This window comes from Pogona vitticeps, chromosome 6, assembly GCF_051106095.1.
Source record: "Pogona vitticeps strain Pit_001003342236 chromosome 6, PviZW2.1, whole genome shotgun sequence".
NCBI classification, from domain to species: domain Eukaryota; kingdom Metazoa; phylum Chordata; class Lepidosauria; order Squamata; family Agamidae; genus Pogona; species Pogona vitticeps.
In genome coordinates this window covers 25,663,892-25,688,613 of record NC_135788.1, presented here as the reverse complement: position 1 = coordinate 25,688,613, position 24,722 = coordinate 25,663,892, and the positions used below count along the sequence as shown (strand labels likewise).

Here is a 24,722-nt window from a genome sequence, read left to right as displayed (position 1 = left end):
TGAGTGATTTAGATTGAAAATAAAGACTGGTCAACATTAAACAAGGCATCAGTTTAAGACCATGCATATTTCTGGTGGAGGGGGAACAGCTACTAATTTATTATATGACTAAATATCCACGTGTCTAAGGATTAACAGTGTATTCCACACTGGTGAATGAGGCATATTCTACACAGATGAATGACTAGAGACAAGGAAATGTTGGCTGGAATAGCGCACAATAGGTACACTAAATTGCCTTATCCCTCTGTTTGAAAGAGGTGAATTTCAGGTCAAGATTAGGAAGTAATGGGCTGCTGTTTCTGACCACCATGTCTTGTGTTTACAGTGGGAGACATACAGCCAAAAATGGGATTTAACTATGTTGTGGGGTTTACCTCCACAGGAACATCATAAAACCAGAACTTTTAGGTCATGTCCTTTAATTGTTTGAACCCGCTATTGTACCTGGCACATTAAAGGCCACATACATAGCAATATGAGGAAAGGAGAATATTTTCAGTGTTCATCATCATCATAGGCATCCTTCAGTCTTGATATGGGTAACCAGGACTTTCTCCCTTTGGCTGTGTCTCTGGCCCTTATGTAGGACATATGATGGTGTTTCATTTGCAAATGAGTGTGTTCACTACTTACCCTTTCACCAGGCTTGCCAGCTTCACCAACTGGGCCAGAGGGACCTGGAAGGCCCTAAAAGAAAGGAGGAAATGAAGTAAAAACAATCATGAGCCATTCTCTAATGCAATATAAATTGTTGCAAGAGAACCTGCCAGTCCTGCAGTAAAGCATTAGCAAATATCCTTGCATTCGTGGAATTTTTGCTATTCTATGAATGGAGAATCAAATTCACAGTCTTCAGCCTAATGCCTTTTCTATGCACCTCAGAAATCTGACTTTATTTTAGCCCCACCTGCATGGAAGTGTGTTCAATAACCTCTGAGATTAACATGTTAAAATGAAAGCAAAGCAGTGGGCAAGACAGCTTAGTTCCTTTACAAAGGCCTTTCAAATCTTGTTTTCTCCAAATGATTTGGCCTACAACTCCACTGCTCCTCGCCACTGGTGATGCTAGCTGGGGCTGATGAGAGTTTGAGATCATGTGGAGAAACTTGGGTTTGGAAACGGTATTTATAGGCCTAGCACTACTGTACTGTGGTTTCTTATAAATGGAAATGCTTACTCAGTTCAGCTGACCAACCACTCATTTCAGATGTGCCTAAAGACATCATAAACAGTGAGAAGCCTGTGTTTTCTACTTTCTGATTTTATCTGATGAGAACCATTCACTGCGGGTCTCTTATCTCCATAAATGCTACTACATATATTCAAGCTCAAAGTGAAAAGAATAGGTAAAGCTGGGCACGGTTTACTTTCAAGTATGTGCATGTTCAGACATAAGTAGAAGAGGCTTTAAAGAATGTCACTAATCTTGACCTGTTATTTTAAGGTGCTAACTAGCTGAGCGAGCTGAGCTAATCAGTGTCTCAGGTTCAGCAAGGTGTCATAATCATTTATTATCAACCTTGCTGGCAGGCTAATTAAGTCTCTATCACCCTCAGTCATGGCGTTGTGTATATGTGTGTTACTACATATTAATTAAAATGTACTGAGATGTGGCACACTGTTTGTTTCAAGTGTGCCAAATACCAAACAAATTGGTATTTGGTTAATCATAACTTCACTTACTTGGAAGCCAGGAGGACCAGCTGGACCAGCGTCACCTTTAGGACCAGGATTGCCCTAGAGAAAATAAAACACAAAAGAGTGATGAACTTAAAGTAGAGGTATAGAGACAGAGATATAATGATGTTTGTATACCGAGAGTTTATAGCGGCTGTATTTTGACATTACAATAAACTATGATTTAACTACCATTATTATGATGGAATAAAGCTAGGTGAGACTCTCATACTGGATCTCCTCCCCTTTTATTTCCATTGTGGCTGAGAGGAAGAGTATCAAAGCTTCTATTTCTGCTTTTGAATAAGCAAAACATGTACGTTTGGTTGTCTGAACCTCGCTAATTATGATTGTTCTTAACTATGGTTTATTTGAATTGACACAACTTCAGACCACAGTCTATGACAATGGCTAGTTTAATCAAACCAGAATCAAAATCTAGTATAGTGTCCAAATGTAATCTAATTGGAATTCTCCTCCTGTATGCTGTGCTAGAACAGAAAAGAAGAGTGGATAGCACTGAAACCTGAGGCTTGCTGATGTTCACTGCTGTCCTGCAAAAACTCAATTTACTGTGACATCCAAACAGAAGTAATGAAACAGGTATTCCCCCTGTTTTTCAGAGGCTACCTTGGGATTGCATGTGCAGAACAATGTTCCCCACTGAAATTAATGGACAGCCACTCTGAGGGGCATAGGAGCTCTATTTGTTTTCATCCGAGATTAACAATTATGATTGTGTACTTACAATGACACCAGGTGCTCCCTGAGCTCCATTGTTTCCATCAGGACCAGGTGCACCCTAGAACAATAGAGCTTTAGTTAAATAAGGTCTACACAGTCTTCCTCTGAAACATATAGCATGTTTATTTTTCTGGCAAAAAGAGAAAGGTCTCAGAATTGTTGATAGATACCTACACAATAATTAAAGTTTTCTTGCTTCATCAAATGTGATCTATAGACTTTCATCCAGAGCTTGGAATTGTAATAATGCCAAGGATCAAATCTGTAGACAGCCATGTTGGCTGCAGTTATAGTCCAGAAAAGTGAATTTTTCAAATTCTGCTTTAATACTGATCATATGCAAAAGTTACTTGGTAGTGTATGCACATGTTTGTGCATTTGCACTCATGCCCATGTACACACATACCCTCCCTTGCACACATCGTTCTTCAAAAAAAAATTGCCTGGCTTGGATTAAAAATAAGGGAATAATAAACAATATGTTAATGGGATAGGTTTATAAACCTATTTATTTATCTGCAGGATGCTCGAAGACCAAGTCTATTTTCATTTTCAGCAATCATATGAAAGGAAAAAAAATGTCATGCTATTGAGGATTATGCAAGATATTAGCCTCTGGTGATTGAATGTGAGTTAGATATATACCTAGCTTGCTAGCATTTATAAATTATTTCCATAACCTACAGGTCTTTCTCACAGATATTGAACATCTCTGCATAAATGACATACCCCTAAATGGGGTACAGGATAGAAAGGAGTTGTACATACCCGTGAGCCGGTAACACCAACGTTGCCTCTGTCACCAGGTTTGCCAGGTTCACCCTATGACAGAAAGAGAAGAAAATTACATTGGATCAGAATGCAACATAGCTTTAGTCAAGTTATTTTAATTTGACATATGTATTTCAAAAAACCTCTCATATACTCCAAGATCAGGACAGAAATATCAGGGGTTAGAATGGCTGGACATGTGCTAGCCTCCCTGCCCCAAGCAGGAGGCCCACCATCTGTGTGAAGTCCCTGGATCTGATACAATTTCTGCTTATGACTGCACCAAGTTGCTCACTGATTCAGAAAGGATAGGTAAATAGAGGTAGCAAGCAAGACAAGCGGCACTTGGTGATGACACATGATTCATCACCTCTCTTCCCAGGAAGCAATAATTTGGCGGGGACTGTGAGACAGTACTGAATGGGCAGAGCCCACACTGACAGCATCTTGTCCAAGATCATCTCTGATTTCCCCCCGCTCTGCAAACCTGTGAAAGCATATATAAGCTTTGGTACTTAACAAAAAAGAAAAGGAAAAGGAAAAAAGAGTTGGATTGCTTCCCACCCTCAATGCACTCAAGAAGGCATGAAAATGCATCTTGTCAATACCGCCATTTAATTGTTTAATCAACTATAATGCTGTAAATAGCATTACTAATTTAAATGGTTTTAATGATACTGTTAGCCATCTGAATGCTATTTTTAGTCAAAACTGGACAAATATGTAATAAGTAAGCAAGTAAACAGGGTTGCAGATGATCACAACAAGGGGCAGAGTAAAGCAAAGGAAATTTCAGTGTAGCCTTGTAGACTTTAACTAGGGACATTTAGTGGTCTTAGCACCCAAGTTTGGAATGGGAGGCCAATGTCAGTCAAGCCAGAGGCTGATTACTGTTTTAACAGGACACTAGGAATACCAGATTGGTGTTCACTGCTGGAATATTAGAAGCATTAAATGCAACGGTGTGAGAATGATGCCATGGACAACTCTTTAAGCTGTTGTGTTGTTATTCAATGACACAATCAAGCTTCACAGTACTTACATTGGGACCTTTGGGTCCTGGGAATCCTATGTTGCCAGGTTCACCTCTTGGACCAGCTGGACCAATGGGGCCAGCACGACCATCAGCACCAGGCAGACCCTAAAAGGAAAAGCACACAATTCTTATTCTAAGTGCACAGCTTCATTGCCCGCAGATGGCTATTTCATTTAAAACTACCTGAACTATCTGAGCAATGCACTCTCTTCTATTGCTTCTTTTATCTCTTGATACATCAATAGTCCAGGAACAATCTAAAGGCCATTAAAATCAAGCAAAAGGTGTGAGATACTTACAACAGCACCTTCTTTGCCAGCAGGTCCTGGGCTTCCAGATTGACCAGGGAGACCCTAAAAAACACAGTTCAGCTTAATATTGCCTTTTGGCCTGTTTGAAACTGGAATACAACTTGATCAATTTTCTTCTCTCATGCATGCTTAAATACATGGATAAAGAGAATAAAGTGGTGTGCTGCTATCTACAAATCACAGATGTTTACCAGAAAATGTCTCCATTGAACTCCGTATAATAAATCCCAAGCAACAGTGTAATATTATATGTGACTATTTAGAAGCAAATCCCATTGAGTTCAATGAGTCTTGCTCCCAAGTACGTGAGTATAGGATTGCAACCTAAGTGTTCACAGGATTGCGGTCGCTGTTTTATATCTGTAGATAGAAATATAAGTAATCTACTTCCCACCACAGTTGTGAAAGGTTAAAAAATTTTTTAATTTAAAAAGAACCCTCATCATTAGAAATTCTAAACTTTATTTAAATTGCCATGAAGTGTACAACATTTTTTTAAAATGGGTCACTGAGCCATATAGTTTCAGAATGTAAAGGGGTTCTAAAACTTATTACATCCATCAATTTATTTGGATGCTGCTGCCTTACAAAGTCACATACACCACCCTGACCCATACTTACTCTTGCACCCATCAGACCAGGTTCACCAGGGCGACCTGTATCACCGTTGGGACCTTTAGCACCAGGTAGACCAGTAGCACCACGGTTGCCGGCAGGTCCCTGCAAAGAGAGATGCTCAAAATCAGTGGGAACAAGAATAGTGGTAAGATCAATGTTTCTCTGCCCTGTAGGGGAAAAAATGCCTACTTGACTAATTTGTAAAACTGATGAAAAACAGAAGAAGTAGTTGTCTGCTTACAATAACACCAGCTCTGCCATCAGATCCAGGGAGACCACGAGATCCAGGAACACCCTATGAAGAAAATGAAAAGATCTGCTCAGAAACATAAAGGTTTCAGCCAGAAGGCAAAAAAAGACAAGGCTTGCTATGGTTATAGATTCAAAGGAATGCTTGACATTTTGTGATGGGCTATATAGTGGATGGCTCAACTTTCTCTATCAATTTACAACACAACTTTCATTCAAGACATGCATAGGTAGCTGGAGTGTGGTTGCAAATTTAAGATCAAATCTCCCTACCTCTTGCATATTTTCAATATACTGCTACCAACATATATAGAACTTTAGAACCATGGTTTTCAAACTTGGGTCCCTAGATGTTAGTGGACTTCAGCTCCCAACAGTCATAGCCAGCAGTGAAGGAATCTGAGAATTATCATCCAAAATATCTGGAGGACCAAAGGCTGAGACTAGAGCTACTTCTGTAGAATACAAGCAACAGAATGGAAAACATCCCACAGAGCGAAACACGATGGCTCCAGTATGATTGCTGTACTCAGCATGCACTATCAGCCACGACTGCATAGTCTATGAAGGTTATGTACCATTTCTTATTAGCTCTGGAGAATGGATCCTGATCCAATCAACTGAAATGGGTTGGGACAGCCCTCTCAATTGATTTAATCAAGAGTGACACAACTGTGCACTAACTACCTGACCTTAGGATCAAAGGGACATGTCTTTAATCTTGAGATATTTTGCCCAGGTTTTTGTCAAATCTCTGTCTAGATGGTGATCTGCCAGGGATGCTTTAGCCGTAGATATCCTGCGCCAGCAGGGAGACCCTTGGGGACCCTCCTAATTACAATTCTATGCCTTTGAGTCCTATTCATTGATTTTAAAAGCAGATGAAAATTTATCCAATGTGGAAACAACAAAAAACAAAACACAAAGTGGAACACTTTTGTGACTATTAAAATGGTACCTTCCCATGACATTATCACACAGTCCTCTTATGACTATGGTAGAGGGTGTTGGGAAGCACCACAAGTCATATATGAGTTTGGGAACTTTGATAATGAACTATTTATCCAATTTATGGTTTATTCCAATGCTACTGGTTTGGGCAAATTTTTAAAAAGTGTATTTTTCTGCTAAAGGAAGCACTCCTGTGTATTAACTCTGTATCTAAAAATAGAAACTGTTTTGAAAAACACTGCACATGATGTATGTGACTTGTTTCTCTTCCCAGAACCAGAGATTAATAACACAAATTGGGTTCAGAAAGAGCAGCTCGTTTCCATATCACACAGTCTGGCCTAAATCCAATTATAGAAGGGGATCCATTCCATGATGTACCACAAATCCCTAAAGCCATGGATAGTAGGGAGCCCGATATACAGCATACAAGGAGGTGGAACACAGGCCACAAGAGGGCAGGAAAATGACCACAAGGCCTGCACCTTTGCATGTTGTATATAAGGTTGTGATGAACTTGAATTTGTTGATATTGATCCAGCAGATAAAGAGGTCCTGCTCCACTCACTGCAAATGGAATAGACCACCTGAATCAATTGCTACATGATAAATTGACATGTGAAGTCTATTTGTCCATTATGTCTACTATAACTGAGACTAGCATTTGGATCCAGGCCTGTATTTCCACAGCTATGTAGGGTCAGAGTTCATATATAGGAGATATCCAACTCTTACAAATATATGCAAATAAATTCTCACTGTTACCAGAACTGAACCTAAGCATTATAGCATACTTTCCTTTACTTTTCCTATTTTATTCCATTTTAGATCACTGCCTGCTATGCAGGCTAGGCTAAAATGGAACACATTAATTTCCCCCCCAGACCTTTATTGGATTCTTGGCATTGCAAACCCAGCAATGGAAAATCCCATTCCTTACTGAGTCAAATTCAGCACATCTGGATAAATGCTCACAATCTTGCATACAGTGGCTGTACTGTACTCTTTTCATTCACTAATATATGAGCTAACTTCTAAAGACATTTTTTTTAAAAGAACAGACAAATTAATATCACTTCACCTCCTTTCTCAGTATTCACTTTTATTCCTAGAATTACTTTTTGGTAATCACTTATTAGAAGAATACTATGATTAATTAGAACACATCGAAAGCTACTGAATATTTTGCCAAGATGCTACACATGGGCTATTCTTTTAGACATAAGAAACTGTAGACTAGTGATCTACTTAGCTTAGTAATGGCTAACATGACTGTTAATAGTCACCATTGTCTTTCTGGACAGAGATCATTACCAACTCTGCTATCTGAGATCCTTTAACTGGAGCTCAAAGGCCACGCAAGCATGTGGCCCCTGCCTCAACCCACGATCCACCCCTGCACTATACACTAGAAAGTCCATTCAGACATAGGTAAATGCAGACAGTCTAATCAAATGGGAGGGGGAATGCCTTATTTCAGTTCAGAAAATAATCCAGTGAGCTATCCTATCTACTATACAATGTGCCTTTTAGGGTTTTAGGCAGAGGTGTTTCCCATAATCTGATCACAGATCCTTTTGGCCTGAGATACTAAGGAAATGAATCTGGGACCTCCCTGTAAGTGTAGCTCTACCACTGAAAATATGTGGCTTTCCCCAAAGATTTCCCTGCTAACTTCCAGTGTGTTCTGTTTGAAGGGGGCAATTGACTTACTCTTAAACCCGCAGGGCCAGGAAGACCAGAAGATCCAGGCTCACCGGTGGAACCCCGTTTGCCTTCCTCACCACTTGGACCTTGAGGGCCAGCTGGGCCAGCAGAACCCTGTTTTGTTGCAAAGAGAACAGAAAAGCCGCCATTTTGAGTAAAAGACAATGCTAGGGTTATAAAAAAAAGTGGAATAGAGATTATCTCCCATTATGCTGGATGATACATTATAATACTCACAGGCTCACCCTTACTACCAGTTTCTCCCTTGGATCCAGCAGGGCCAGGCTCGCCCTAAAACAAACAAAACAAAACATTGCAGCTGTGAACATTCTAGAAAAAAAATCCTTTGTTCTTGATCTGAACCTTTGAGCTACATGTTCTCCATTCGGCAAAGAATTACAGCAGCAAACTGCTCAGTTACAAAGACTTGCACAAGGTCCAATTGGGCTGCTCCTAATCTGGATTACGACTCAGATTGGGAGTGCGGGAGATTGAAGAGCCATATTGAAACTTCATACCCTCCCTTTCCCAATTCATGGCTCATGGCAGTCTTTCAAAATCCAGACCTATGAGCTCTGGCAACAAATGTCAACAGGACCAGATCCACTCTGTCCCCCACCAATTGGAGCACTGGCCCACATTATGTATATATCAAGAGGAAGAGGATATGTAGGGGGATAAGAGGGCCACTATAAAAGATTGTGACATAATGTATTTGTCATGTATTTGACAGAGCACATTGTTGTCTTTGGTGGACCAGGCAGATCTGTCTACCCCTTAAGGTATTTTTTATGGTGTTAGGTGAGAACCTGCTGGCTGGATAGCACAGTGAATTAGGTATCTCACAGCAGAGACAGAGGTTGGGAGTTCAATTCCATATTGTGCCTCCAGAGAGAAAAGCCAGCTTGTGTGGCCTTGGGCAAGCTGCATAGTCCCAATATGCCCCCAGAAGAAGGGAATGGTAAATAACTTCTGAGTACCTTCTACCTAGAAAATCCTGAAAGGGCCTGCCATAAGTTAGAATTGACATGACGGCACACAATTATTGTTAGGTAAGAACTTGTAGCTTGGGATCTCTGTATCAAGATGGCTTCAGAGACACAGGCTGGTCTAGTTAATACAGTCTGTGACACTAAAATGAAATGAGACCTCTAATGTGGTTTTAGCCTTCACTATCTTCCCACACTCAAAATGTCGATAATATAATACCATAACAGTGGCCATCTCATAAGTCTCTGGCAAAAATTATTGAAATAATGTATTTTAAGGCAGAGATAACCCTCAGAATCTGCTAGATTGCAACTCCCATCCTCTCTGTCCACTGGCTATGTTGACCAAACCTGAGGGGAGCTTGAGTCCAATGATTTCCCTCAATCTTGCTTTAGAAAATGCTTTGGACATTTAAGACAAGCATGAAACAGGTGTTGAATAAAAAGATAGTGACTGTAGACAGTTGGATCTTACGGATCATCATGGAATCAAGGGAAGCTGGGTGGTGATTATTTTACTGCTGCCAGTCACTGATGTATACGTAACGTGGCAAAGGGGTCAAATGTTTCAGCATGGGCATTGCAAAACTGTGCTCCGATCTGGAAGCCGTAGGCCACAGCTTGAGCACCTCCTTAGGCGGAACATGTGAGTGAGCGCGAAAACAAACGGAAACAACAACACGGCCTTGAAAGTGTGCCCTGCCAGCGTGGAAGGGAAAACTACCCAGAGAGGGAAACTGCAGGAGAGGCAACATCACTTACAGTAAGTCCTCGAGCACCGGCAGGGCCAGAGGGGCCAGGAGCTCCAAGGATACCACGAGGGCCTGGCAAGCCTGGAGGACCAGCAGCACCAGGAAGACCCTGTCCAAAAAAGAAAGGAAATAAGAGAAAAGAAGACATAAATAATCCCAACATCTTCTCTACAGCACCTACATCATTCCTTACGAAATATGTTCAGGTCAACAACATGTGGATACTTACAGCTGCTCCTTTAGCACCATTAATGCCATTGGTGCCAGGGTTGCCCTAAAAAGAAAAGAAAAAAGAGATGTTTTATTTTTTTTTAAAATGACCACTTGACCATGTTTTCTGAGTTTAAAAGTTTTTATTGAGCAAAATGTCACTTACTGCAGGACCAACAGGGCCACTTGCACCAGGGAGTCCAGCCTCACCACGGGGACCGGCAGGACCAGATGGGCCAGGGTTACCAACAGCACCAATTTCACCCTGTTTGAGAAAGACATTGTGGGTATACATAAATCATCAAGCACAAGGTGGTAGACAACCTAAATAGTGTTCATAACCATGACCAGAGTTTGGCAGGTTCTTCAGCAAAACAATGCACATCTGAGATATATTTACTTTGGCAATGTAGAGATATACTGTACATACACACACACACACACATATATACTACTAGTTATTGTATCTGTTGAAAGTTTGTATTATCTTATTTTTATTGTGTTTTGATACTGTGTTGTTTGTATTGTTGTTAGCTTCCCCGAGTGGCCTGGTAGCCAGATGGTGCGGGGTATAAATCCAATAACTAACTAACTAACTAACTAACTAACTAACTAACTAACAAACAAACAAACAAACAAACAAACAAACAAACAAACAAACAAACAAACAAACAAACAAACAAACAAACAAATAAATAAATAAAGCAGCATTGCACATATCTGCTGTGGAGGGTAGGTGACAGTCTTCAAATGATACGGCTTTGACATTACGTTCTTTAAAATGTCACAATATTATTATTTTTTCTGAGCATCTCTGCTAGAGGGTATCTTTATGGTTACTGCCACACTATTCAGCATGTACATACCTTGGCTCCAGGACCACCTGGGAATCCTGGAGGTCCAGCAGCACCAATGGGACCCTGCAAGAAAGAGACAAAGTCTTAGAAAGCAAATAAACATAGCAAAGAAAGCTAGGGACGCATGAATCAATGACCATGATATGATCATGGCATACTTTCTTAACGTAGATGCTGAAATGACAAGTCTCCTGTCTCCAAGCAATGGAAAGGGGAATGAATCACTGGAGAATGAGGCAAGTTCTAAGAGGTTGGATTTGTTCTCATACCATCTTTTTTTGGACAAACACCTGATGGAAAGGCTGGATTATAGTTAAGATACTCTACCTACTGCCATGATGCATTGCTATATCTATAGGACACTTTCTCATGTTCTTCCTTTAGATCAGCTTTTCAAAATAAAATGAAACGAAACCCCTGTATACTCTACATCCCATTCAGAGCAGCGTACTGAAGCATTATGGCCAAAGCACATCAGCTGGGATCCTAGAGCCACCCCCATCCCTTGGCCAGTCCCCAAAGCTGGAGGTACCTCAACCATGTTTCCCCACAGCCCCATTGTTCAGGAGAACTGATGAAACAGGTGATTCTCCTTTGCTTCCAAGACTTCTGCTTGCTGGGGCAAAACTAATCTTTGTGGAGATTACTGGGAGGTGGGAGAAGATTTGACTTCAGTGAAAGTGTACACCTAGGAATTGCTAGATTTCAGCAGACAGGTGGTCCTGGATAAAACATGTCATCTCAGTACAATGAAGAGTGTGCACACCTGCATGCATGGATGTGTCCCTATGATCTACTCCAGCCAAAAATAGCTTGCAGCTCTTAATGCTGATAGGCAAGACAGTATCAATAGCTAATGAGCAATGCCTATTTACACAGCCACCCTGCAAAGTCTTCCGTTAATACTGCTGCATGGTGGCAGTTCTGTCTGTGGCCATTAAACAAAACCACACTAGATTCAACCAATGAAGCTCAACATAACCCATTATACTTTTCTTACATGCTGGCTAAAACCCTGTTGTGCACAAATATCATATCTTTCTGAAATGAATTGCCCAAAGTTAAGAAATCTCTGCAGACCTTATCTGTTGCACACCGAATCATGGAACTTAGTATGGAACAGATAATGTCTATGGAGATTTCTTAACTTACAATACTTTGTTTTCAAAAGCACAACAGGAGTTGAGTCACTGAATCCTTATTTTGCAGGTCCATGAAGACAGCAAAAACTGAGTCTGTTTGCTTTGAGTTCTACAGAGGAAAAATAGATTAGAAATGTGTTCGAACTGGTTGGTGTTTTCTAGTGGTCATAAGAGGTGTCTTAGTAGATCTGGCCAAAGCTTCACTAGTTAATGGTGATTGCAGGACATGAGGGCAATGAACCTTGAACAAGGGAAGCAATTTCATGAGGAGCAACCTCCTGGTTTTGCTTACCCATATAAGCAAGCAACCATGCATAATTAATTCCCCATGGGAACTGAGCCACAAAGGCAGAATGGAAATGAGATGGTGTAGAAAAAAAGAATTTTCAGAGAAGTGCAAGAACGCTGTCATGAGGCATAATGTTCAGGAGTTTTTGCATCTCTGTTTTAGAAATTAATCACTTGCAGCTATTGCTATATCCTATATATATAGGATATATCCTATTTTGAGGGTCTAGATATTGCATGGCAACCACAGGTATCTTTGACAAGAGAGGTGTAGTTAATCCTGCTTCTGTCCGAGCACACTTCTACAGCCTTATTTGCACCTGTTTCTTGTAGGTATCTACATAAAATTATAGTACATGACATGGCTGTTACATGGCATGCCTTTAAAGGAACGTTACTGTGATGATTCCCCCTCCTCCTAGATTAGTGAGTTTCAGTTTCTTAAAAATTGGCATTAAATGCCACATTACAAGTTCATTACAACTCTTCCAGCACCTACCAGGAAAGGAAAGGAAAGGAAAATTCTGGCCTGAGGAGCTGTGCACTCCCATGTCTGCTGTGGAACAAGATGCTACACAGCGGTGGAAGAGACAGGGTCAACTGGTGCACACTGAATAAGCCAGCATATAAAACAGAAATAGTGCACTGTTGGTCCATAGCCCCTGTTACCATCTTTCCCTTTGCATATCGCCCATGTCCTCATAGGAGAGATATCTGGAGTCAGCTCAGAGAGATTTCAGACACTGCTTTTAAACCAACTGGTTTGTCCCCTAACCCAGCAGCTGGTAGTTTATCTGCAGTCAGCAAAGCTGTCCTATCTCAAAAGGTGTGCACCCATCATTTTAAAAAACTGATGGGGAGAAGGGCCTTCCAGATTTCTAAACTCTCTGCATATACATGTGCACATGCATGCATGTGTGTGAGTGAGTGACTTCTCAGAACAGCCAATTCCAGCATTATTCTGGAGGAGACCTCTGGGGTTTCTATGCAGTTTGACTGCACTTATGCTAGCCATCTGTGCTAAATACATTGATATTCAGTACTAGATTTTAGCTCATGCCCTCTTGCCCTTGAGTCAGATAGTCTGTGGATGATTGCTAGAATACTTCCTGCTATGTTTTAGCAGCTGATTGCTTTTTATCTGGAAATGACAGAATTTTACTTCTGGAAATTCTCTGACATTTAGTAAGCAAAAAAAAAAAAAAAAAAAAAAGACCAAGAGATATTGCTTGACGATCTACATGGGGGGATTTTCAAAACCTCAGGTGATGGACAGAACACCTTATGTCATTCATGGCAGGACTATGACAGATAGAATATTAAAGTTTGGACTTACAGCAGGACCAGTAGGACCATTGCTTCCATCAGCACCACGAGCACCCTAAAGGAAACAAATGCAAATTTCAATTTTTTCATATACAATTGAAAAACTAATATTTTTTTTTTAAATGAAAGGTTGTCCAAATTGGTAGTCACTTACAACAGGGCCATTAGCACCAACTCTTCCTCTTTCACCAGGGGCACCACGAGCACCCTAAACACAAAGTACATGCAAATGCTCATGTCATCGTCGTCATCATTATCAACGTCAAATACCTGCACGACACTAATCATTCCTATCTTTTCTCTACATCCAGATACACCTTTGAGCAAAGTTAACCATGCACACCTTAGACTGAATTTACTAGGATGTATATGTATATAAATAAATGCAGAATTAACTGTCATCTACAAAAGAATAAGATACGTAGTCCGATCAAATTGTATAAAATACTACGAGAGAGATGAAAACAAGTTATTTTACTTTATCTGACTAGTGGACTATTAAAAAAATGACAGTGGAACAGTGTTCCTTTCATTTAGTACCATGTAGGTTACAAACAGATAATACTCACAGGCTGTCCTGGGGTACCATTTTCACCAGCGGCACCAGGTTCACCCTGTAAATATCAAATATCATCTATTCAGTAAACACTTCAGATTGTCCTTTCAGTGCAAGGCTTAGTATTATCTAGCTGGTGGAATAATTCAGCTAATACAGAATGTGAACACCAAAGTTTTATATCTAACAAACCTCTTACAAGATTAGCTCTTTTTGCTAACCACAAGAATGGTCATATCAGTGCTGGGTGCAGGTCAGAAAAAGTCTCACTGAAAACAACGAAACATGCTCTTTGTGAATAGCTTACGTCCCATTGATTTCTGTGGCACTTAAACACAACACTTTTTAGACTGGATTCCATATGCTTGATATCTGAAAGCAACCACCATAGTTGTGACTAGCCATATTTGGACAGGTTGATCCACAAAGAAGTACAGTTAAAGCACTCAAAACAGTCTTACTGTTTTGTATGAATTGCTGTAGTTGAAATTATGATTCTCCATGTATATATCAGGGGGGGCATCTCATTCATGGAAAATGGGCGAAGTGTTCTGGAAAGATAAAACCTTCTTCCTCAACCTTCTCTGGTCTCTGTCATGTTTTGCCCAGGAGGCCAATTCATCTCCTTGTCATTTCAGCAATACAGGTGAACCGGAAGCCCATTCCTCCCATTGGAATAAGCTGGGGTTTTGCTTACAAGTTTTTCTGTTTCCATAGGAACCTTCTGTCTGATAACTGCTTTGATGCTATGGCCAGTATCCTCTTGCGCAGCTGTGCCAGCGCATCAGGAATGTCACCAGTAGCAGCAGACTGCCATTAATTTAAGGAGTCACTCCTTTGATATTGGGCTGTGCATGCTTTTATTGCATCACCTAGCAACAGGATTTTGGCCTATGGGTCATTCTCTTCTCACAGATTCCAGCAGAAATCATCTGCTCCATTTCTACTACATCTACTAAGAGCCAGTGTAATATGATGAGGAAAGAGTCTGACTAGGAGATGTCAGTTCAAATCTCCACTTGGCCATGGAAATTCATTGGAGAGGGCAACAGTGCACCCTGACTCTTTCACATATCTAAAAAAACCTATTAGGATCATTGTAAGTTGGAAGCAATGTAATGACAACTCAACACAAAGGAGTAGATGAAAACCAGCCTATCTAAAGGAGAATAAAGCAAGTCAGATAGACATTTGGTCTCCATTATCACTATTTGTGAATAAACAAGACAGACCTGAAGGAATTTTCAGGGTTAGGTTTGACATTTCCTATGAGTGGCTTCTCATGATTTATGGTTCTCAGTATAGGAATCAGAATTAGAACCACTGTACATTTTGACAGTTTTTTTTAATTTACTACAATTCTCATTATAGTATTTTGTTCTGCAACTTTATCCTACTGTGTCCTTTTGTCTCAGATGTTCAGGATAAAATCTTTTTATGCTTCTTTCATGGCATAGAGTGATTTGCCTTTAAAAAAACCCTGCTGTCTGTATGAACTGATACATTTTAAAAACCATATGCATATAAATAGAGAAATAACATTGCTACTAATTGGTGTGTGCTGTCTCCTTGGAGAATCCAACCATGCACATTAAAGTAAGAGAAATCCTTTTTTACCTTGTTACCGGCAGTACCAGGTTCTCCCTTCCGACCATCCAAACCATTGTGGCCCTAGGATAAATGAAATATATATATATATATACATATAGTTACTCTTAAGCTTTTCTCTGAAGCTTTTCCCCACCTAAGGAAACAGTATGTTTCATGCACTCATACATCCAGAAGAAAGGGATGGGGATGGAGGGGGGAGGTTTGCTGTACATGAATGAATTAGAACATGCAACATCATGGAAAATGTATACACCTCCAATATATACATTTGAAGAAGGCAATATTTGGGGCATTTCCCCCCCAAACAGGAGGTGTACTCATATACTTGTGACATGCCCTGCTGTGACTTTACAAATTACAACAACTATCAAGCAGCTTTTCCTGTCAAAAGAGATACTCTGGTTACTTTTGGTGGACCAAGATGAAACAAGGACATCAACATGGTGTTGTCTAGGGAGATCCATGACCTTCCAATGTTGTTAGCTTCACTAGCTCCAGTCAATATGGCCAATTGTCAAGAATAGTGTGAGTTCTTGTCTGACTACCGGAGGGCTTGATGTTGTCCTTAAATGGTCAAAAGTAAACCTCCAGTCTTCCAAGCCAGTTACCTTTATATATCTTTGGAGTTCAAGCACAAGAAGCTATTGGGTATGCTGGGACAGCTGAAAACAGGTGAATGGACAGAACTGACTCAGTGAATATCCCTATTTCCTATTGGTGCGTGGAGTGATATAAATTGGCTCTACATTTAGAAGATCACTTCATCATGCAAGCTGTTCATTTAAACTTTTGTCCCTGAACAGAAACAGTCCCTGATTCTGACAAAAACTGTTCTGCAAATTAATCAGGGGGTGAGTATCATGCATGTTATTTTTAATGGTGTTTTTATCACAGTTAAATGTTTACCCTTATTCCTTTGAAGCCAGGCAGACCAGGTGTTCCAGGAAAGCCACGAGCACCCTTGGGAAGAAAACATCAAGAGAAAAGTCTTTATTTTCTAAACAAAATAACTGATTCCATATATCATGGACAAAGCAGATGGTCTCCACCCCACACACATTTGGAAAACTGTCCGAAACGTGGAAAAGTTTCCTTTCTGGACTACATCTTCCAGAATCTCTAGACAGAATGGACAGTCAAGATTCTGGAAGCTGGAGTCCCAGAAAGTAACTTCTCCAGTATCCAGAACATACAACTCAGAGATTGGTGCCTTAAAACATGCCCCATGAGATCTAATTTAATGTGCATATAACTATAACATATTCAATGCTCTCTTGAATTATACAGATACTTTCTAGCATTGTCTAATCCAGAGCTAAAGTCTTCTATATTTGATTGTACTGAAACCAACATAATGATGAGCAAAAGTTGTGGTTTGACAACATGAGTACTGCATATTCTTCACCTCTAGTCAAAGGTGCTTTCCCTATCACCCATTGACTCATAATTAGTCCAATGCTGGAAATACTGAGGACTATATATATGTTCTGGCTTTGATTTATTGTCCCTTCCCCTGTCTTCTTCAGAGGGCTTCTACTTGCTGGTTCCTATACAGAGATGTGGAAAGTACCCAGAACATTTTTAGGGTTGATGTGGTTTACAACTTCTAGAGTAACCCCAGCATGGTACTTGGCTAAGATATTCTGCGAGAATCAGTCCAAAAGAAGCCATTTTGACATATCTGTCAATAATGTAAACATCTGGAATGTCAAATGTCTCAGATAAAATAGGCAATATTGTATTTATTCTAAAGCTACTACTAAGATAAAGAACCAAATCACTGAAATATATCCCTGCAAGTTTCCTATCAGAATTAAGGTACATTTATTGAAATAATATAGTAGCATGCCGATTACAGATATTTGTGCATTTTAATTATTACCATGATCAAAAAGAACAAGTGTTATCCTCTGTCCTCTGAAGATGCCGGCCACAAGGACTGGTGAAACGTTAGGAAGAACAACCTTCAGAACACGGCCAAAGAGCCCGAAAAACCCACAACAACCAAAAAGAACAATATTTCTACATTCAAATAACAGATTATAAAGACAACAGAAGAGATAACACTCACCTGAGGTCCAGAAGGGCCCCTCTCACCAGGTCTTCCAGGTTTCCCAGGATGACCCTAATTAAAGCAGATAATCATTTAATGGCTTGTGTACAACAACAAACAAATTGAACTTATTTAAAAAGTGTGTAGATGGGGTATTTCACCATGCAACTCAAGACACATAAATCTCATGTTTTTATGGCTATAATCCCAATCAGAGGGTAAGACTACTGATCATTCTAAACCAAAGATAGGACCTATTTTACTCTGCAGGACTTTATTTGTGCAATAGGATTAAAATGCCTTTTTCTCCATTTCACAAATGCAGTAAAACTTCTCCTTTAATCTTCAGAATAAGATTGGTGGGAATTTCGGCATCTACTACAGCATCACTGGAGTGCAGCCTCAATTTGTTTTTCTTAAAATGCCTGTTATTCAAAGCCCTTAAGGGAACATCCAGTCCATTTGGACTATCAGACGCTTGGAAATGTGGAGATGCATGGTATCCTCAAGTCCTCTACGAGTGTGATAGTGAAGTGTGGGTCAATATTTCAGGGTAAGGAAATGGCTCCTAGTGAGTTATTCCAGGAATCCCAATGTAAAGAATACTTACATCTTCACCAGCCTTTCCAGGAGGACCCATTGGACCACGAGCACCTTGAGGACCCTAATTATAAAAGTACGATGTTAATTTGAAAGTAAATTATGAGTTCTAATGAGACAGTAGCTTCTTCTATGTTATATATGAATTAGTTATTTGGTTGAAACAAGATCCTAACTCTAAATCCCTTATCCCACATGGGTGGTGAAGAAGAAGAAGAGGATGGCAAGACTTAATGGCTATTGGTTTTCATAAAACTAGATTTCTTCATGGTCATTACTCAATCTTCTTTCAGATTCCTCAGTAGTTTTATGCACACAAAGTGTAAAAGTTGCAGAAATCTAAAATATGGCCAGCCTATCTAGCAAGATCCTGTCTCCTTGTCAAAGTCCTTTGGCTAAATCCACTACAGTGGTTATCCTTTTATAAACTGGCTATAAAAGTTGGATAAAGCCATTCACTTTTTTCTGCTCTGAAAAAACTGAGCAGGTGTAGCATCTAGAATAACAGCAAATCATTAGTAACTATATCCATTTTTATTCTTTTGTAAAAATCCCAAACAACCAATCCAAGTAAACTCTCCAGATGCATAAACTTTGGGGCAGACCTTTTATGTACACAAGTGTTTCAGCATTTCAATCACCCCAATAGTTTGAATAGTTTTACTTACTGTTTGGCCAGGTTCGCCAGGTTCACCAGGAGGTCCTTGGTAGCCAGGAGAACCCTAGAAGGGGAACAACACATTTTACCTAGTGTTGAATATTGTGCCAGAAGGTAAGTGCTCTGCAGGTTAGGAAACAAATGTAGACTGTTCTGAGGAAGACCAGCCAGCAACACCACAGATGGAGAAATTTACTTTATTGGATTACAATTCTCAGAATATCTATTTACTCCCAAAAAGCAATGTTTCCCAACTCTGTGAAGGACCGATGGTTTGGTAAATGGGAAAGTCAATCTGGAAGCCCTAGAGTTGCCTTCCTTAACTTAAGACTCTTCAGATCTGTTGGACTAGAATTTTCATCACCCACCATCAGTCATACCGATTGGGGCGGATAAGAACTGTAGAACAATATACTCTGGAGACAACATGTGCTTATACTAACTTTTGTGTATAATTGAAATGTAGAAATAACTCCTATCATTTAAGCAGAAGTACAATATTTCTCACTAGCGTGAAAATACTGTACCGTGAACATGTCACCTGTCTGCCAAGTTGATCTGCTATCCCTGTTTTCCCTTCTTACTGTTCCTTGTCTTCAGTTGGGATTCTAAAAATGCAGGAACCCTAACATGGGATGCTCAAAACAGATGGGTAATGGGAACTTGGAGAGGTAACACACATACACATTGGGTGAAATCCAGTAGTAAATCACTAGTGGAGCAGGCCCATTCTGGGGACTGGCAGAGTCAACTCCTCCATAAATTCCATTGATTCAATAGTCCTACTCGAGCCATAACTTAATACTGATTTCAGACATTGTGTGCTTTGGCCGTTCTTAATAGTGATCTTAAGGCTCTGGGAAAACAGGAAGCATGAAAACAGGGAAAATTAACTTTTTGGGTTATAATTCTCAGGATCTCACAGCCAGTGTGGTAAATTTCCCAAAATCTGGGTAAAATGTGTATGCATGTATGGAAAGAGGATTCATTTTCCAACTAGTTAGAAGTTGAGAAAAGATCATGGAAAGGAGAAACCAGATCATAAATTAATGGCAATATTAACTGGGGTCATATTGGTGCTGACCCTCAAATTGTAAGCATGGATCATTTCACATGTGAGCTAATTTGATTAGCATCTAATAATAATATGATGACCCTTTTCAGGGTTTTCCAGGTAGAGAATACTCAGAAGTGGTTTACCACTCCCTTCTTCTGGGGGCGTCCAGGGATGGTGCAGCTTGCCCAAGGCCACACAGGTTGGCTCTTCTGGGACGCACAGTGGGGAACTGTATTCCCAATCTCTGGCTCTGCAGCCAATTCATTAATTAATTAAGGAATGACATTTTTTTCTGGTAAGCATTTTAGTATTCTAATTCAAATGGCAATAGAACTCCAACCCAACTGTTTAAACTGAATAAGATTTTTGGAGTGAGTTGTGATAATCAACATTATAGTTTGTGGGGCTGTTAGTGATTTTCCAATAATTTTCCAATTTCTCACAAGGGAACACATGTTTTAGAACAACTGATCTAACAGAGTGATCTTCCTCCCAATGGCTGTAAAATCACAATATACTTACAGGAGGTCCATTTGGTCCAGGTGGGCCTCTGGGTCCCATTATACCCTGCAGGGAAAATACAGAAATGAATCAGGATCATGTAATGCTGTAAATGATCAGCAGATGACCTCATAGTGAGTTTTTAATATGGCTTAGTTATTTACCTGAAACTCAATCACAGTGAGATGAGACAAGTTTATGAATCAGATTATCAGTGCAACGTCCTAAGGGCCACAATAAATTAGTGGGTGCAAATGAACAATAAAGTATTCCTGTGCATTCCAGAGTCCAGGAGCTCTTGCCTACTGGCACAGTGGATTGAACTCATAATTCTTACTGTTCTGGTCTATGGTGAGAAGAAGAGAAGCTATACAAAGGAGTGAACCAACTGGCTACAGTTGTCCGACAACATAGTCCACAATAGTTTCAAGTAAATCTCTGATTATTATCCATTTTGAAGTTTCCATATTTTCTGATTGAGCCATGGGCAACAACTAGGTCACCCAATATTACCACTGTACAGAAAGGGAGTGAAAAATTCAACACCTCTCCATATGTGGACTGCAACTCCCACATCTTCCACTATTTCCTATGCTAGCAAGGGGCATTGGGGCTTCCTGTTTAAAAGCATCTGGAGACACTCAAACATGGAAATGTATCAGCTCTCCTCAGTAGTTTTAACCGTAAAGAGAAGCACAGAGAAGTTCCACAAATATAAGCCATAGGGCTACCTTTCCAACAAAAAAAATCTTTCTCTCCTTTCTCGCTGTTCTTTGGCGAAAAGAAGAAGATATAGGATCTAACATAATGTCAGCTCATTTTTATCTACCCTTGCTCCCCATCCTCCTTGCTCTGTACCAAGTCACCTTCAGGCTTCTTATATTGGCTCTATGCTTAGAAGGAAGGAGCTATGGTTGGGGAGAGCCAAGTCCCTGGCCTTGCTCTCAGTGTCATAACGATCCTTGATCCTTCTTCATAGTATTCTTCATAAATTTCTTTGAACCCTAAATTAATTAACATTAGGAAGTTCAAAGAAAGAAAGTTTCATGGTCCTTTCTTCTCTCTACTGTTATTCATGACCCCCAGGAAACGTCCTAGGAGTTTCCTTAACAAAGTGGGAGTGGGTGCCTGAAGTTGTTGAGAGGAAGATGAAATTGTACCTTGGATCCCAAGATAAGTTAACATACAAAAGTTCAAGGAAGTAAGGATGTTATTTTTATAGCCTCTGCAGACTATCTCCTCTCCCAGCATCCCATCTCACATTTTCCAGGAAGAAACACCAAGCTTCTACTAAGACTTTTCATCTGCAGGAAGGAGAAGCACGTGGAAAACTTTCCTTCCTTGAACTTCCTTATGTCAACTTATCTTAGGGTCCCAGCCACTGAAAAAACTATAATTTCTATTCCCATAGATCTCTACAAAGAGTGACAACTCTTATTCAGATCACTCTTATGTCTGAGGAGGTGGACTGTGTCCATGAAAGCTCACTTTCAAATTATAAATATTAATATTTAAGGTGTCACAACATTTTTTACTTCTTCGCTGCTGTTTTGTTTTGTTTCTTGTCCCTGATATTACTTAAGGAATGCAAAATGGCTTTTCCCTGCTATCCTCCCACTATTTACTCCAGAATGTTTCCACATGCACCAGTGGAACAACTTCAATAGTGAAGCCCCCAATGTAGTGTGTAAGGGATGGAAGATGCACTCCTATTATAAACATAGAGGCATTTTCCACCAGACCCAACTGAAATCTCTTAACTTCAATGGAAGATGCCTATTTGTACAAGTGGAGCTGCTCCATTTAAGTGAATAGGAACAATCCTGTGGGCAGGAGAGCTCCATATATACATTGGAAGTCTCTTTTGAATATGATCAGGCATTGGAAGTCATGTGGAGATTTGGATCAGAAGCATTACTGGAATAATCGAATAGATTTATCAGTATTTTGTCCATGCTAAAACAGTGATTGCAGATGGCCATTAACCTCTTAACAGTCAATTACTTCAAACTGTTGCTATAATTTCTTTTGAACTGTGTGTGCTTTATTTTCTTTACGGCATGACACACATCACCTAATACGTCTTTGTAAAAATAACTCTTTGAATATTTTTGCATCCTACAGCAAACAGAAGATAAGATCCTGCCTAAAGAAGCCTACACACAAGACCTGGAGATCTTTTGCATGCTGCAAGAAAAAGTCTAGGAGAGGAGTGTTAAACCCCATGTACATGGGGCTTCTGGGAGTCATAGTCAAATGTTCCCAGGATGTATCTGCATGGCTGTGACTCCACAGCTACATTGGCTTCATGACAACACACAATGGAAAGATGAGGGCTATGATGCATATATCTGACACTGAGGTGCTGGCTTCTGTGTTGAACAGACCACCTCTAGCAAGGGACTAAGAAAAGAGTTACACATGAGGGTGGGTAGAGGCATCAAGTAGCACAAGGTACCAGGGTGAAACACTTTTGAATGAGATCTAAGTCACATGGGACTGGAGGCAGCCCTTCTTAGGCAGAACTTGGAAGCATCGGAAGCAAAACCAGCGTGCTCATGCTGTGTCCATATGCTTCTAGAGAACCACCAAAGTGGTTTGAGTTTCCCTAAATTCAGGTACATATGTAAAAATAGTATAAAACTGTTGTATCTATTACAACTACATGTTCTAATAGGGTGCCTGCCTTTGTAAGTTACCTGTAAAGTAAGTCCCACTGTGTACAATTTAACTTACTTCCTAGTAATTATCTTATTATGACTATTTACATTATGCTTTGGGATGTCTAATTTGTTGCAAAGGATTTCTGTACTTTTGATTTGATTGGAACTGTTTTAATGGGCTGTGGTGGTGCTGTGGGCTAAACCTCAGAAGCCTGTGCTGCAGGGTCACAAGACCAAGCACTCGTAAGATCGAATCCACGCGACGGAGTGAGCGCCCATCGCTTGTCCCAGCTCCCGCCAACCTAGCGGTTCGAAAGCATGCAAATGCGAGTAGATAAATAGGGACCACCACGGTGGGAAGGTTAACAGCGTTCCGTGTCTAAGTCACACTGGCCATGTGACCACAGATGATTGTCTTCGGACAAAATGCTGGCTCCACAACTTGGAAACGGGGATGAGCACCGCCCCCTAGAGTCGAACACGACTGGACAAAAATTGTCAAGGGGAACCTTAACCTTTACCTTTACATAAGACTGGTAGAAGTGTGTAAAAAGATGGGATGTAATTTTTTTTAAAAAAACCTACCCTAATCCAAATTATTTTGAAGTCAGTTTCATCATTCAGTCTGGTACTATTGAATTCCTAGATAAACATCACCATTCAAATATCATTTATATAAAAATAATTTGTATGAATTCAAGGACTGCTGTCTTGTGGCAACCCTGAGCATAAGCTTGTTTTAAAATATATTTCTTTGAAATGGGCAAGTCTTGCTTCCAATAAGATATATAATGCCAATTAAGCATCCTCCTCCTCTTCAAACTGCAGAACTGGAAGGGACCCTGTGGATCATTGAGTCTAGCCCTTGTCGGGGAGGCACAGAAGGGAATTGAACTCCCAGCCTCCACAGCCAGATAGCTACACCACTGAGCTAATGAGCTGGAATGATCATAAATGTAGCTTCTTTGAAAACCTTGTCCAACTTACATTGGCCAAGTGATAGTGACTAACTAAATAGACAGTTTAAGCAAATACACTGCTATGAAATCTGTGATCAACATTTGTTCTTTAACATGTCTGTGAAACAGATGCGAAAGAAAGAAAGATGAATGGATGGACGAATAATGAAAAATTGCCTCTGCATTATCTAATTTTTATACCCTAGGCAGTAAGAGTTATCCAGTATGACTCATGTCGCGGTATAGTTATTATTAACCATCTTTACTTGGATTTACTTCCAAACAATTGTGCTTGGGGTTGCAAGCAGTAGGCATGGATCTAGAGTAGCTGCATGATGGGTAAGAAATTTAGATGCAAAGCTAGTCCATCAGGCCAAGCACTTATTGTAGCCTGTAGTATCAGGTAGCCCGTGGTGAGCTGGGTTGCAAAACA

The 24,722-nt window shown here is 40.1% G+C and overlaps 1 protein-coding gene across 1 annotated transcript in view; it reads right to left on the bottom strand.

Annotated features, from left to right (window-relative positions):
- Nucleotides 1-24,722, bottom strand: part of COL1A2 (collagen type I alpha 2 chain) — a 62,334-nt gene that overhangs the window by 30,630 nt on the left and 6,982 nt on the right. Inside the window, exons 5-27 of the mRNA XM_073002786.2 lie at nt 20,689-20,733; nt 19,120-19,173; nt 18,462-18,515; nt 17,870-17,923; nt 16,705-16,758; nt 15,805-15,858; nt 14,201-14,245; nt 13,786-13,839; nt 13,642-13,686; nt 10,885-10,938; nt 10,185-10,283; nt 10,038-10,082; nt 9,819-9,917; nt 8,305-8,358; nt 8,074-8,181; nt 5,402-5,455; nt 5,164-5,262; nt 4,531-4,584; nt 4,238-4,336; nt 3,193-3,246; nt 2,429-2,482; nt 1,687-1,740; nt 637-690 (exon numbers count right to left, since the gene is read on the bottom strand). Of these exons, the coding sequence (XP_072858887.2) occupies nt 637-690; nt 1,687-1,740; nt 2,429-2,482; nt 3,193-3,246; nt 4,238-4,336; nt 4,531-4,584; nt 5,164-5,262; nt 5,402-5,455; nt 8,074-8,181; nt 8,305-8,358; nt 9,819-9,917; nt 10,038-10,082; nt 10,185-10,283; nt 10,885-10,938; nt 13,642-13,686; nt 13,786-13,839; nt 14,201-14,245; nt 15,805-15,858; nt 16,705-16,758; nt 17,870-17,923; nt 18,462-18,515; nt 19,120-19,173; nt 20,689-20,733 (1,440 nt within the window). The remainder of the gene's footprint in view (nt 1-636; nt 691-1,686; nt 1,741-2,428; nt 2,483-3,192; nt 3,247-4,237; nt 4,337-4,530; nt 4,585-5,163; nt 5,263-5,401; nt 5,456-8,073; nt 8,182-8,304; nt 8,359-9,818; nt 9,918-10,037; nt 10,083-10,184; nt 10,284-10,884; nt 10,939-13,641; nt 13,687-13,785; nt 13,840-14,200; nt 14,246-15,804; nt 15,859-16,704; nt 16,759-17,869; nt 17,924-18,461; nt 18,516-19,119; nt 19,174-20,688; nt 20,734-24,722) is intronic.